We start from the raw sequence: 16636 nt of genomic DNA, 5'->3' as shown, positions 1-16636 counted from the left end.
CTTTCATTTTATGCAACATAGTAGTGCTCTGTTCCAGTGTTGTTTCATCTGTAGATCCGTAGATTATAGGTTTGATAACCCTGCCTTCTGTGTCTCCATTGTAGTCATTGATAAAAGGTGGGATATGACGGGGTCAGAAGCAGGCCTTGAGCATGCTGCTAGAGACCCTCTTCTAGGTTGCCACATATGAGTACACTTCAGGTCCCATTGCTGAACTACAAATGTATCTCATTTAATCCGGACAGAACCTCCCTTCGAAGGAGAGAGGGGCTTTAGTAACTTGCAGGTTCACAGCCAGCAAGAAGCAGGGTTAGGATTTGAACTCAGGTCAGTTCCCCAACTTAGTTGACAGGGTATAAAGAGTAGATTTACCTTCTTACCTAAAACATTTTAGAGCCTCTGTCAAAGTTTAATTTTCAAAAACTACCTTCTACCTTTTGGAAAATCTAAACCCCTTTGGCCCATCTCAGATTGTCTTGTCTTCTCTTCCTGTAGCTATAACTAACAACTACCTATCCACGTTTACGGAGAAGGCAATGGCACCCCACTCCAGTACTCTTGCTTGGAAAATCCCATGAGTGGAGGAGCCTGGTAGGCTGTAGTCCATGGAGTCACTAAGAGTCAGACACGACTGAGCGACTTCACTTTCACTTTTCACTTTCATGCATTGGAGAAGGAAATGGCAACCCACTCCAGTGTTCTTGCCTAGAGAATCCTGGGAACAGGGGAGCCCAGTGGGCTGCCATCTATGAGGTCGCACAGAGTCGGACACGACTGAAGTGACTTAGCAGCAGCAGCAGCATCCACATTTAACAAATAGGGTGAGCCTTGTAATTCTCTTAAAATGGGTTCTGTATTTCCTGTTTGTGGGAGAAAAGCTATCTTGAGTTATTACTGCTTTGGGTTGGTTTAGTTAATTTTGGCATTCTGACATCATCTTGTAAATGGTATTTATGTTCGCTCTATAACTGAAGATTTGTTGTATCACTGTTGCTGATGATAGCATTAGTAATCTGTATTTCTTTCCTTTGCTTTTGCTGTCCAAAAAAGAAAGCATCATATTGAGTCCATCTGGGAAACTGAAAAATAAACTATGTGATGTTAGTCAATATATAGCTCCAAGGTCATCAGAACTTGGTTAATCCCTAAATAACTTTGAAGCCCCTAATCTTAAAACTAAAGAACCTGAAAGAAAATAATTTTTTTCTTTATTGTTTTAGTGTATTTGTTATATGAGAAAAATATAGAATGATAAGTTGGATACATTTTATAATATCAATTTAAACATATCTGGTTCCTTTTGGCTTTTCGAAAGATTCAATTAGGCAATAGATTTTCTCAGCTCTTTTAAATTTTTGCTCGTAGTAAATCAAGATGCTAACGTTGTAATTCTTATTACTGACATTGACTGTGGACTCTTATTTATAAATGACCTCCATGTACAGATGGCTGCCACTGCCTCCGGCCCCCACACTGATTTTCAGAACTCTCGTGCTGCAACTGCTCTGGAATCATGGAATGAGAAGCAGAGAAAAGAATCTGAAATGTAGCCTTGATAGCTAAGGAGAGCTGACTCTAGGTAGGGAGAGGCTCCTTAGTGAAGTTCCTCTGGTGTTGCATGCCAGGTCCCTTAAACTACTACTCAAACCACTCCTGAAGAAAAAGGAAAGGGAGGAAGATAGGCTTTCCACATTGCCTGAACTTTCTTGTACTGGTTTTTTTTTTTTTTTTAGATTTTATTTATTTATTTTGCTGAACCGAGTTTTAGTTGTGGCATGCAGGAGCTTTTAGTTGCAGCTTGTGGGATCTAGTTCCCTGGCCGGGGATCGAACTTGGGCCCCCTGCTTTGGGAGTGCCGAGTCTTAGACCCTGAACCACCAGGGAAGTCCCCTGTACTCTTATCTTTTAAGATTACTAGACATCTCACGTATTGGAGACTTGGCGGTCCCTTTCTGAAAATATACATGCATTAAGGAGAATAAAACCAATGGATTGTTTTCTTCATAAATCCTACAGCTAGTGGAGGTAATTTGTTTTAAGAAATAGGAGCAAGATGATGTTAAATAGGAATCTAAGGGTGAGAACACGCTTAGGTGTTGAAAAGGGTTTAGAAAGACGTTAGAAATGAAATTTACCTCATCTGGCTGTTGGTCTGGGTCAGGCTAGCGTATTGAAAAAGTCTTGTAGTCTAGTCCAGAAACCTAACCATTTATAACATTTTTATGGGTGAATGACATCTTTACCAAAAACCAACCTTCGGATTGGAACACAGTGGTAAATTAGGGACAGTTCATGGACAGTACCACAAGTCAAAACAAATAATTTAAAATGTCTCATAGTCCCATTTCTAAGTCAGAGTTTTGCAGTCCAAAGCATATCATCTTTTTGCAATCTTGTGTGCAATAGTTACTGTTTGTGTGTGTCACTCTTGTGATTTTATTAAGTATCTTCAAAGGCAGTGCATTTTAGAAAACAAAATTGAACTCTTTACAGCACTATCAGATAGCATCTTTCTGAAACCCAGAGGAATTGATGATTCAGGTGGGTGTATTCTTTATAAATATTTAAGTCATAGTGCAAAGGTGTAAGGTGAAAGTATATTATTTTATTGCTGGAAATTCTTGAATTGGTGGAACAGTGAACTCTTGGAAACAGCTGTGTTAGCAATGCACTAGGGGCTTGCTGTCGGAGAAGGCAATGGCACCCCACTCCAGTACTCTTGCCTGGAAAATCCCATGGACGGAGGAGCCTGTAGGCTGCAGTCCACGGGGTCGCTAAGAGTCGGACACGACTGAGCGACTTCACTTTCACTTTTCCCTTTCATGCACTGGAGAAGGAAATGGCAACCCACTCCAGTATTCTTGCCTGGAGAATCCTAGGGACGGCGGAGCCTGGTGAACTGCCGTCTATGGGGTCGCACAGAGTCGGACACGACTGAAGCGACTTAGCAGCAGCAGCAGTAGCAGGGGCTTGCTGTAATGCTATTCTGAAGGGTCCATACTCTGGTTATGGTGTATTAGGGAAAAATCTCTTAATGAAGTCCTTGATCATACTTCAGTGTTAATGCCCTTGAATGAGCTCTGAGACCCACCTTACATTGCCTTCAATTTCCTAGTGATTCAAACTCGTGATTTCCTACTTATTTTTTTTATGATGCAAACTACATAGTCCTTGCATGACTGTAACTATTTCTAGCTCTGTGCATTTTAAACAAGAATAATTCACATATATCTTAAGAGATTTCAAGTATGCTGAAAAGTACTGCAAATAATATATACCTATATCCACGTGTTCACTGCCCAGGTGTAAAAGTATTTACATATTGTGATATTTGCTTTATATCTTTTAATCCCCCAGAAATAACCACTAGCCTAAAGCTGATATAGATCCTTTCTGTTCACGTCTATGTAGGTTTGTGTCCCTAACCAATATATTGTTTTTTGTGTTTTAAAAATGTATATAATGGTGTTATATTGTATGTCTCCTGCAACCTGAATTTTTTCATTTGAGATTGTCATGTGGAATTATGTAGAGTTAGTTAATTCTGTTTATTGTGTAGTAGTCTATTTTGTAAATATACCACAATTATCTGTTTTCTTAGAGGACAGTTTAGGTGGTCTTCAAATTTTATTTCTTCTGGTACACACAGAAGAAAATATACATACAGAAATACATATTTTTTTGTCTATATCTCCTTGCATATGTATGTTGAATTTCTTTAGGATATGTCTAGAGACATGGATCTATACCCTGTTTATAGAATTGCTACATAGAATTGCTGGGTAATCAGTTACCTTTATCTTTACCTAGTTATACAAGTTTGTGTTCTTACCAACAGTATATGATTACCTGTTCCTCATGTCCTCTCCAGCACTTAATATTGAGATATTTTAATTTTTACAATGTGATAGGTATAAAATAATACTGTTGTTTAAATTTGCAATTTTCCCTAATTACTAGTGAGATTGGACATTTTTCATATTGATTATTGGAGTTTCCTCTTCTGTGAATTACCTTTGCATATCCTTTGCCCATTTTTTGTTGTTGTTGTTGGGCTGTTTAGTGATGATCTTTTCATGTATGTAGAGTTTTAAATTTTATTGTAGTTATAACTACCCATTTTTAACCTCTGTGTATTAGTGTGCTTATATGTTTTAAGATCTTTTCCCACTTTGAAGTCAGAAAGATTTTCTTTGAAAAGGTTTAATGGCTTGCTTTTCATATTTTGGTGTTTGATTCATCTGAAATTTATTTTTGTGTTTGGTGTGAATTAAGCTAATTTTATCTTTTCCATATATATAACCAGTTGTCTCAATATTATGTATTGAGTCCATCCTTTTTCCCACTGATCTGTAATGCTACCTCTGTTTTATATCCACTCTAAGTCTGAACTCTTTCCTGTTTCATGGTTCTGTTTGTCTGTATGTGCACCAATACCAGTGTCTTAATTGCCGTAGCTTTAAAATTATTCTTGCTATCTGGTAGGGTTAGCCGCTCATTTTTCTTCATTTGGCATTTCTTGGCCCTTTTCCATATGAATTTTAGGAGCAACCCAGTCTCTCCTCCTTTAAATTTGTTAATGTTTAAGTTTATTGCCATTGATTTTGACTTATATTTTTTTCCTTATATTCCGCAAGGGCAGATATAAAGATTATTTCAGTAACACTAAGCTGAATTACTCTAAAAAGCTGATAAGCTGATTTCTTTCCTCCCTCTCTTCCTCTTTCCTTCCTTTTTTTAATCCATGAAGCCAAAAAGTGCTAATAATTTATTGCAACTTTGTGCTCTATAGATTTGAAATCAAGTGAATTAGCATCAGCTGTTTATGAGTAATGCAGAGTGTTTTGGTCCTTTGCTAAATTTGGAATGAAGTGTTAAATTCTGATGTATTTTGCACTAGCTATGTAGATCTTTGGTGAGAGAAAATGGGGAAATTATTAAAGTAACAAATACGTTGTCATTTTTGAAATCCAACATTCACTTTTTAATTTAAAAATTATTATTGTTATTTTTTGGCTGAGCAACTTGTGGGATCTTTGTTCCCCCATCAGGAATTGAACCTGTGCCCTGAGCAGTGAAAGTGGGGAGTCCTTATCATTGGACTACCAGGAATTCCCATCACTGGTGGATATTTTTTGAGTGTAAAGTGTTTTTTAGTGTTATGTGCATATGAACGAACATTTTCTTACTTAATGAAACTAAAAATTATCACTAATTCTGGGTCTTCCAAAAAATATCAGTTTTTGGGAGATTAAAACATTTTAGTTATCCTAGTTACTTTTCTCCTGGAGAGTAGTACTGACAAAATTTTGTGAGATGATAGCAAAGTTAGATCCCACTGTTTAGAACAGAGCCTGGCATGGAATGATTGTTGAATGGATGAATGACTATTTCTGATTAACCTAATAAATTATAATTTTGGACAAGGTGTATAGTTGTATTTTAATGTTATGTTCTCTGCCAAGCTACTGAATACTTTTGTTTGTTCTGTTATCCAAGTCATTAGTAATAGAGCATAGATCTAATTTTAAAGAGCGGCTGGCCTCCAATACAGTCCTTTTTCTTGATCTTCATTTATGAAGTCTAAGTTTTTTGTTTATGTAGACTTTGAATCAGTTTACTACTTGTCAAGCATCAAAATAAACTTAATTATAAACTTTTATCAAGGTAAAGGATGAAATGGACCAAGAGCATTATTGAAGCCTTCTTTCCTATATTTTCTTCTCTTCTATTGTAGAAGGAAATGAACCTTTTTTTTTTTAAGTTTGCTTCTCTCAGTGCATTGATTCTCAAAGTAGAATCTGTAGACCAGCTAATGAGCATCACCTGAAAACTTGTTAGAAGTACAGATTCTCCCCTCCTCAACCTTGATTAAATTAGAAACTCTGGGGGTGGGGCCCCTGCAATCTTAAGAGTTCTGTAGGTGATTCTGGTGAATGCTTAAGTTGAGGACCATTTGCTTAGGATTGTAAGCTCTTGGATTCAATTTCTTACAAATTGTTGACGATTCCCCCCCAGATTTCCTTCCAAATGTATACTCAACCTTGTTATTTCTAGATTTCAGGATTATTGAATTGTCTTTCCTTTAATATCTTCACCTATATCCAATTTTCAAACATTTAAGAAAACACAAGTTATTTCCTGTAATATCAAAAATCAGGTACCCTGACTGAACTTGAAATACTAGATAGCATAGTAACGACAGTTAATTTAAAAAATATTGTATTCTTGAGATTTGCTAAGACAGTAAATCTTAAGTGTTCTTACCACACACACAAAGTGGTAACTCTGTGAGGTGGTGGGTCTGTTAATTAGCTTGTTACCGTAAACATTACACAAAGTGTACTTGTATCAGAACACCACATTGTATACCTTACGCAAAATTCCCCTAAAGCTGAACCTGTGCATGTATGCCTGTGATCCAGCCGTTCTACTGGAGAAGGTAGGTGTAGGGGTGGGAGAGTGTGTGTGTACATGTATATATGTGTGTATACACATGTGTGTGTGTATATATATACTATATACATATTATAGATATCCAATAGAAATGCATAAGCATGTTATTCAAAAGACATGTATGAACATATTGTTAGCAACAGTATTCATGATTAAGAACTGGAAACAACTCATGGATAAATAGTAGTGGCATATTCATATAATTATACACTATAAAAAATAAGGAAAATGAGCTATTGCTACATGCCACAACTTGGATGAGTCTTGTAATCATAATATTGAAGGGTAGAAGTCAGACATGGAATAATACATGGTATGCTAAGTTGCTTCAGTTGTGTCCAACTCTGCAACCCTAATGACCGTAGCCCACCAGGCTCTTTTGTCCGTGGGATACTCCAGGCACAAATACTGAAGTGATTCCATTTATATAAAATTTTCAGCAGGCTTAACTCATCTGTTTGATTTCTGTCTCTGGTAGTAGAAACGAGAGTGATTTTTTTAGATAAATTGAACTTCATCAAAATTTAAAATTTTCATATATCAAGGGACACTATCAAGACATGAAGAGAGAGCCCACAAAATGTGAGAAAATATTTAATAATTGTATGTCTGATAAAAGCCTAGTGTCCAGAATGTATAAAGAACCATTATAATTCAACAATAAAAAGAAACCCGATTTTTAAATGGGCAGAGGATTTGAATAGATATTTCTCCAAAATATATGTGAAAATAAGCAATAAGTGCATGAAAGATACGTGTTCACCATCGTAGTCATTAGAGAAATAAAAATCAAAACCACAGTGAAATACTACTTCACAGCCACTAGGATGGCTATAGTTTAAAAAACGTGACGATGTAGAGAATTTGGGACCCTCATATTCTGCTAGTGGGAATGTGAAATGGTGCAACCATTGTGGGAAACAGTTTGGCAGTTCTTCAAAAAGTTAAACAGAATGATCCAGCAAGTCCAGCAAGTGATTGAAAATGTATGTTCATAGATAAACTTGTACATGAATGTTCATAGCAGCATTATTCATAATAGCCAAAAAGTGGAAATTATCCGTCAGCTAATACAGATAAAACAAATGTGGGTTATCCATACGATGAAACATGATCCAGCCCTGGAAAGGAAAGGTGTGCTGTCACATGCAACAGCATCGATGATCTTGAGAACATTATGCTGAATGAAAGATGACAGATTGTATGATTCTATTTATATGAAATGTTCAGAATAGGCACATCCATAGAGATAGAAAATAGATTAGTGGTTGCCAAGGGATGAGGGAGGTGAGCATTGGGACTAACTGCTAATGGGTACAGGGTTTCTTTTTGGAGGGCTGGAAGTGTCCTGGAAATAGAGAGTGGTGATGATTACACGGCATAGTGGATATACCACTGAAGTGAGGGTTTCTACCTCCCTATACATTTGAGATGTATGCCTTAAGATGCCTCTGTAAGGTTAAGAATAGGATGCTGTGATCCTTGAATGGGACCAAATGGAGCTCCATTATGTACTTGAGTCAAATTAGAAGTAGCTGTGGGATCAAAACACAATCTTTTAGTTTATTCACCTAAAAATTAGACTTTTTTTCCCTCTTCTAAGTATACAAAATTCAGAATAAGTCATGTTTAAAAAGCATCTAGAGAGAAATAATATTCTTGTGTTATGAGAAAACAAAAATGTTAGTTAGAGTGAGGCAAATAATGTTCTTTAGATTTTGGCAGTAGGAAAGAGAATTGTGAGCTAGGGTGTTTGCAGGTGTATAAAGCTTTTAAAACAGTGCCTCGCATGTAATAAGCTCTCAAAACACATTAGCTATTATTATTGACACTGCCCCCCCTCAGCCGCCAAGTGGATAATCAGTTGTCTCAATGCCTTTTATTGAATAGTTCAGCTTTCCTCTACTGTTTCTGAATTTTACCTATTAAGTTCTACCTGCTTCTGTTTCTAGATTGCTTTTTCTACTTTACTGAACTGTTTCTATACTAGTACTACGTAGTTTTTTGTGGTTTTTTTGAACTGTACCAGGCAGCTTGTGGGATCTTAGTTTCCTAACCAGGGAGGGAACCCAAGCTCTCAGTGAAAGCACAGAATCCTAACCACTGGACTGCCAGGGAATTCCACTACATTGTTTTAATTACTGTGTGTGTTATGTCTAGTAGGGCCAGTCTCATTCTTTCTGAAATTTTGCTTGGCTGCTTTTACAAATCAGAAAAAATTTTGTTCCCCTCTCATTTTGCCTACTACATTTACTTTGCCAGTTACAGTTTAGATTGAGCTTGCTAAAGTCCCATTGGGATTTTCTTATAATTACATTAAATATATAGGTTAATTTGGAGTTGATGATATCCTTACAGTATGTGCTTCTGTTGGTTTTCTTCATATGGATCTTACATTGATTAACTTTCTAGATATATTTCTCAAACAATTGTTTTAATTCCATAAATATATATTGAGTGCTTATTATGTTGTTCCAGGTACTTCTCCAAATTTTAAAGTAATGTATTTTGAGGCGTTAATGAACTTTCCCAAATTAATGCAATCATGGAGAAGAAATTATTCACAAAGCCAAGGACTCAGTTAACTAGTTTATGATTTGGTGTTCATTTTAATGCTGAATCATTGGTTAATCTGCCCAGTATAAATAAAATTTTAACTCTTTGTATATTTATCAAAAGATTCTTTGCTTCAGAGCATATTTTGTAATTTCTTACTGAGCTTATTAATAAAAAGTATGTTTTCTTGGAAATTTATGGGCAAAAATCCTTGTCACACTGTAGTCAAAGAAAACTAGATTTAATGAACATGGTTTAATTATGAAGAAAAAACACAATAAGCAAATTATGAGACCTTGTCTTATATTTTCATGAATAATGACAGTATCCTTACAGTTATTTTCCATAGTGATGACAGTGAGGTCATCACTGTCTGTGCAGAAACAAAGATTGAAATGAAATATACCATCAATTAACTTTAATACAAAACTTTTAATTTGGCTAGTAAAGTAACACCTATTTATTTTTTAAATGGAAAATGCAGAAAAGAGGAAAATTAATTAAATCACTTGTCCCATTTTCTAGTCACAGTTGTTTTTTACATTTTGATGTGTTTTTATTTAATTGCTTTGCTATACTTAAAAATATCAAACTGTAAAGTGAAATTTATATACGTGTGTGTGTATATATGTATATATATATATACACACATGTATATGTATACTATTCTGTGATTTGAATATTAGGATATGTGAAGTAGACATGTTTTAGTTTACACAGCTATCATTTTGAAATAGGACTTTTAATTTGCTTCTAATTCATCACTGTAAAGTAATGCCATAGAAGATGACTTTGTACATAAAAGTTCTCTATATTTAAAATTATTTTCCTAAGATAAGGGTTATTTATTGTAAAAATAGTTCCAACCATTCAGAACTCTGAAAAGTGAAGATGTTTCACTTTCACCTTCTTGTTTCACCTCAGTGATAACTACTGTTAACAATTTACTGTGTCTTTTTTATTAAAAACCATACTCTACATACTATTTTATAATACTGCTTTATACCTTTTTGAAAACTTAGCACTATATTGTGGATATTCTCCTTGTCAGTACGTACAGAGGTATCTTGACCTTTTAAATAGCTGCGTACTTGTAATGCTTTTAACCATGGTGGTATTCACGGCATTTATTTAGCTTTAGGTTGTAAATTTTTTTCTATTACAATTGCATATCTCTATGATAGTCATAATAATAATAGCTGAGGTTTATTGAGTATTTACTCTGTACCAGGTAAATCATAGTATCTCCTTTAATCCTCTTGTGTATGTTTGGGTAGGTGTGTATTTTTTCCCATGTCCTCATGTTTCTTTCTGTTCTTGTCCAGAGGGAGAGTAGAATTTTAGGTCAAATTCCCTTGCCTCTTAAAGAAGAATTATTACAGGGGGAAAAAAAGAGTCTTAACTCTTTTCAGGAGGAAGAATTGCCAATCTTAGTTAGTATTATACACACACAGGAGTGTAGGTTTTATACTTCCTCTTTTTACATCCTGTGCCCAGGACTAGCAGGCCAATATCATCAGTAACCTTAGACTGGCCTTTTAGAGGTAGATCTGGCCATTCTCCTAGTTTGTTATTCCTACAGTTGAGATGAGACCTGGTTGGAAAGTGAACTGTCTGTCCTGGAAAGCTAGCTATCTCTCTTTCAGTAGGCAAGAGATTGGGTCTCTTGATTAGGTCTTTGTTGCATGAGTGTAGGTACCTTGTATCCAAACTATATTTTGTAGTTTGAACATTTATACCATCTTTGCAATGGGGATTATTGGAGATTGCCCAACCATTAAAAAACATCAGACCGTCATTTCTCAACTTCATTGAGGTATAACCTCTGCACAATAAAATATGATCAAGACATAGAACTATCTCAAAAAATTACTTCTTGCATTTTTGCTGTCCATTTCACCCCCGTCCCAGTCATTCACTGATTTTGTATATATGGTTATTCTAGATTAATTTTTTCTCTTCTAAGATTTCATCTGATTGTAAGATGAGGCTTAAATAACATAGGATGGACTCTTTTAGGCATCTGGCTTTATTCAGCATTATGTTTTGAGGTTTACACATGTTATGTATATCAGGAGGTAGTTTCTTTTTAATTGCTGGGTAGTATCCATTGTATGCCTGTGCCACAATTTGTTTATCCATTCAACTGTTGGTAGATCTTTGTGTTGTTTCCGTTTTTGATTTGTGAATAAAGTTGCTGTGGACATTTGTGTACAAGTCATCATTTTCATTTCTCTTGACTTAAAACCTAGGGATAGATCTGCTGGGGCACATTGACCTTTTAAGAAACTACATCACATCTTTGCCAGTATTTAGTGCTGTCAGCTTTTTACATTTTCCTTTGTGTGTGTGTGTGTGTGTGTGTGTGTTTCTTTTGAATACCAAAACGGGAACTCTTTTCTCTTTTTTTTCCAGTATAATTTTGTAAAGGAATTGTAAGTCCCTATGGGATGTCAGGAGGTTCATCTATGCGAATAGTTACTAGTCGGAGATGGATAATGTGAAGGATATTCTTACAGGCTCTCTGCAAGATTACTACAGGGCATACAAGTTTGACTTACTTCTACCTACCACTTCTAGTCCTGCAGAACTTCAGAATTTTAATAGAAGTTATTATTTCAGGAGTCATAGCAGAGTGATTCCATAGGCCTGAAGACAGGTATTACTGATGGCCTTTCTCACACTACTTTAGACTAGCAACGTCCAATGAAACTGTCTGCAGTGATCCCTAATAGCCACTTGTGGCTCTAGAAATGTGACTAGTGCACCTGAAGAACTGAATTTTAAAATTTTAATTAGTTTTAATTTTAATAACATGTCTAGTGGTTGTTTTATTGCACAGTACATTTCTAAAACATTATTTTTCAGGAAACACAGTTGAGTGAGACTTGTTAGTTGAGCTGGCTCTGGAGCAGATTCATATAGTCTGTCCTACTTCCCTTTCCTGTGGAGGAATTTGTGTCTCTGGAGACATGTAACCTAGGCCTGAAGCACCATAGAGAAGACCAGTGGATTCATGAGTGTTGCAGTTATTTGTAATGAGGTCTTTTAATCAGGTACTGCACACTTTTTTTTTTTCTTTTTAATTTTGCCCTACTAATTCTTCAGTAAAAAATAAGGCAATCACTTAAAAATCTAATTTGTAAAGTGAACCTTTGGACGAAAGTATGTTATTTAAATTTGAAAAATTGCAGTGTTGTCCAGAGGAGTCCTGGTTACACCCCTCCCCCATTTTTTTTTTTTTTTTTTGGTTGAGAAGAAGCCAGTTCTCTTCCTATACTTTAAAGGCTCTCACATAAGTAATGATGTAATTAGTTAGTTAGTGTTAGTTGCTCAATTGTGTCCGACTCTTTGCGACCTGATGGACTGTAGCCCTCCAGGCTCCTCTGTCCATGGAATTCTCCACGCAAAAGTATTGGAGTGAGTTGCCATGCCCTTCTCTAGAGAATCTTCTCGACCCAGGGATTGAACCCAGGTCCCATGCATTGCAGGCAGATTCTTTACATCTGAGCCACCAGGGAAGCTCAATGATATAATTACTTCTGCTAAAGTTTCCTTTAAAGGTTTGTTGAGATTTTCATACTTTTGAGAAGCAATGAATTAATAATTTTTTACATTTCAAGTTATTAAGGAAAACATTTTATAGTCTTCAGACGGTTAAATGTTCTAGTAACTCAAATAGTGAAACTTACAACTAAAATTTCCTGTCAGTTTCAATATGTTCATTTCCTAGTAGTTATGTGGACATTGTGGCGGGGCTTTTGTCATTGTTTCCTATAGGCAAGGTCAGTATTAGAAAAACTGTGGAATTATCCTTTGGCATTATTGTGATAAGTAAACAGCTACTATTTTAGGGACTTATATTCTGATGAGAAAATGAGATATCCTGCTTGGCTTGCCATAAAAACACAGATGCTTCTAGATTCCAGTAGGGAGGCCTTTTGCTCATAGCATCTGTTTAAGTTACCCAGCCAGATGACTTCTACAGACTTTTTCACTCTTTTTTAAAGGACACCAAATCTTTGACGAGAAAGCAAGTTCACAAAGGAAAAGGTTAAGCTAGCATTTTGTAAATTTTTAAATAACTTTGGGTGTATCAATTCTGTGTTAATTAAATTGTATCACTTCCTAAATAACCTTGAAATGTCATTTGCATCCATGTTCTTTGAATTGTTTATTCTGAAGTTGAGGTAGATTGTATTGATCCATAAGTTCATCTGTTCAGCAGATGTTTGATGGGCACTGATTGCATCCAGGCCTTGTCTTAGCCTGGAGAACTGTAGACACGAACAGGGTACAGTCTCAGTCCTTAAGAATCTTACGTCCTTCATGCAGTATAAACAGACAGTAAAAATATTAAATTCTTCCATTTGACATTTGTCTTTTCAGGAGGGAAAGGTGTTTAGGAAGGTCTTCTAGAAGATGTAATTCCTGAGCTGAGAAATTGTGGGACGAGTAGGAGTTGACTAGGCAAGGGGCTCAGAGTTGGGGAAGAGAGGAGAACGTGAGAGAAAGAAGCTTTGGTAGGTGAGAGAGACCCCGGGGTGAGTGGGAAACAAGGTCTGCACATTTTGGTCAGGTGGCTGGTCAAACTGACTATGTGGAGAAATACTGTCTCATTCAGAAAGCAGACTTATGGCCTAAAGCTTATTTGTGTCATGTTCTAAATTATACCCCAAAGGATTATCCTGCAAACCCTTCAGGTGCACATGCCCCACTTTAGAGTCCGTTGCTCTGAACGGCTGGGATAGCTATGTTGAAACTAGCCTTTTGGTTTCAAACAAAAGCAGAGCAGAGTAATTTATTTCCCTCTATAAATTTGTATTTGGAAGACAAATTAACAGAGGATCAGCTTTGGCTTGATGTTTGAAGAATGAGCACTTTAGTCATAAACAGACTACGAATGTTATATTTCACTTACTAGGAAACCCTAGAGGATGGAGGAAAGATTATCAGTTACATACATTATATGAAGGAATGTTTTTCTCATAGTTCTTGGCCAAAAGGACAGTTAATTGCCCTTTTATCTTAAATATACCTGTAATTATTTTTGTTGGGAGATACTTGGAAGATAGCTTTTATTAGTCTGCAGGAGATATGATTCATACTACTTGGGATCTCTTATGAAGAAATGCTTTTTCATGATACACTTTATCAAATTTATAAAATTTATATCATTGCATTTTTATCAGTCAGAATCTTTTATTTTTTTGAAGAAATGGAAAACCCAACTCAAGTAAGCTTCAGGAAAAGGGAATTTATTGACTCAGCCAATTTTCAGAACTGGTCTCCAGGGCTTTAACTTCTTTGTCAGATCTGAGTTTCAAGGTGTCTGTCTTTCTCACTTTTGCTTTCTTTGTGGTAATTTTATTCTTTCAGAGCAGAAAGTCCTTCTTCATGTGGTGATGCAAAGGAGAGTGTCTGTCTCCTAGCACCTGTCTATGTAAAATCCCATGGATGGATTAGGATCCTGATGATGGCCTGTGTGCTGTGATTGGCAGGCCCACAGGAGCACATGGAATGGGAAAGGAACAGTTTCCGAAAGGCAGGGTTTGCTATTACCACAGAGGAAGGAGTGCCAGGAGTCAGAAACATTGTGTGTATTACAAGTAATGGGAAATAGAGAACGGGAAGGCATAACATACTCTTTAAGGATATAAAAGGTGACTTAATTTTGTTTTCCTAATCATTGATTCTTATAGAGTATGCAAGCTGCAAGATGTCCTACAGATGAATTATCTTTAACTAACTGCGCAGTTGTGAATGAAAAGGATTTCCAGTCTGGCCAGTGAGTATCTGACTTCATTTTCTTCTTACCTGCAAAGTGATATTTTAGAAACTTGTCAAGAGTCGTTATTTATTTTTTTTTTTGGAAACATTGGAGTGTAAGTTTTTAAATTCCTCTTGCTGAATTGGAAAATGGAAGAGATGAAAAGAGTTGTATATTTACTGCATCAAATTTTGGTAAATATATAGTGTTTTCTAAGTCATGCATAGTTTTTTATATGTAACTTTATTTTTCCATTGGTTTTCTTAGCAGAGCTAAGCATACTGATTATATGACTCATTATACAGCGTAGTTATTAGGTTTTTGGCTCTGGAGTCAGATGGTCTGCGTTTTGATCCTGGTTCTGCCTATTACAAACTGGGTGACTGTGGGTAAGTTATTTACCCTGACTGTGCCTCAGTGTGTTGATCTGTAAAATGGGATGATGATACCATCTTCCTCAGGGTATTTGTGAATGTTGAGTTACACAAATAAATCCCTTAGAACAGTGCCTACCACATTAGTAGGTCCTTAACAAATATTAGCTGTTTGATCATTGTTACTCTGACAACCCAAGAGACAAGAAAATTGGAAGATGAACAACTGTAGAATCTTAACAAGCATTTTTCATTGTCATTTAAAAAAAATATTTATTTTTTAATTGAAGGTTAATTGCTTTACAGAATTTTGTTATTTTCTGTCATACAACATGATTCATTGTCATTTATTTCAATTCATCCACATCACCCACTGCCCGAACTCCTAAATACCGTGCTGCCAGGTTCAGTGCCATCCATGGTGCTTCTGAGGTTGGTAGAAATAAGGACATGAAGGGGCAGTACCAGAAGGCAGACTAGGGAAATGAGGAAGGAAGTGGGATTTTAGCTGAGCCTTTTTCTGTTTTTAAAACTATCTTTGAAATACATGAGTTTCACAGAGTTAGAATTGCTAACTGTTTGTGGGTTTTGTCCTCATAGTAGAGGGCTACATTACATGATAGTATTACCATACTTTCCAGTCCTAAAAGTTCTGTGACACAAAACTTTCTACATATAAACTGGACTATATATTATATATAATCAGTGTGAGAATTTGCTTATGGAATTCTTTTACATGTCAGGTGTTCACATGTCAAGTGTACACATGATGGGGTTACTTAAAATATAGTGGATATAAAGAACTTGTGTCCTTCTGACAAAATGATATGTATAGAAATGTTAGCCATTAATATTTTTTAAAATTATAGTATTCTAAAAGATAATTTTAAAAAAGATAGTGTTGCTGTAACAAGAGTTTGAAGCATCTGTCTCCTACACAGTCTTGTGAGTTTCTTGGTATAGGAGATTTATCATGAGATAACTATATTTCATCTGTTTACTTGCTGTGTTTACTTCTGAGCAGAGTGAGTTAGAACAAAATGCTTTGAAATAGTAAATATTGATATCTATATGAAAGCTGATATATTTCATAAAAATTTTTCATTTTTACCACCTTTTAAATTTTATAGGCTGTTACTATTTCAACCTGTTGAAATCGGCAAAGAGATTTAAGGAATAGTCCTAAAAACTAACTTTTTTTGGACTGCCATATCCATGGCTCTTCTGTATCTGGTTCTTCTTCCTTTAGTCTAGTTAGTATGTGAAATAATTCTCAGGAGAGGAAATTCCTCTCATTTTTACTTAGCATCAAGTAAATCAATGCCTGCAATTTTATGTAAACTGGAAATGTAATGAGGTTGATGTTTCAGGTGACATGTACTCTCTTGAACTTGGTCTTGATTCTGCTTGATGTCTGTTTGGCCCAAGGTGGTCCTTATGCCTAGAAAACATTTTGAATTGCTGACAATTTGTGGAAATG

General features: G+C 35.8%; 1 protein-coding gene across 2 annotated transcripts in view; it reads left to right on the top strand.

The window, feature by feature from the left end:
• Positions 1–16636, top strand: part of NSF (N-ethylmaleimide sensitive factor, vesicle fusing ATPase) — a 149272-nt gene that overhangs the window by 3751 nt on the left and 128885 nt on the right. The window contains exons 2-3 of one of the 2 annotated variants that reach the window (XM_081576435.1): positions 11881–12068; positions 14715–14800. In XM_081576435.1, coding sequence (XP_081432561.1) covers positions 12051–12068; positions 14715–14800 — 104 coding nt within the window. In that variant the 5' untranslated portion in view covers positions 11881–12050. The remainder of the gene's footprint in view (positions 1–11880; positions 12069–14714; positions 14801–16636) is intronic. The other variant, XM_081576437.1, reaches the window with a different exon arrangement.

This window comes from Giraffa tippelskirchi, chromosome 3 (genome assembly GCF_054371585.1).
Source record: "Giraffa tippelskirchi isolate mGirTip1 chromosome 3, T2T-mGirTip1v1.2.pri, whole genome shotgun sequence".
Taxonomy (NCBI): domain Eukaryota; kingdom Metazoa; phylum Chordata; class Mammalia; order Artiodactyla; family Giraffidae; genus Giraffa; species Giraffa tippelskirchi.
This window is presented reverse-complemented; position numbering and strand designations above follow the sequence as displayed.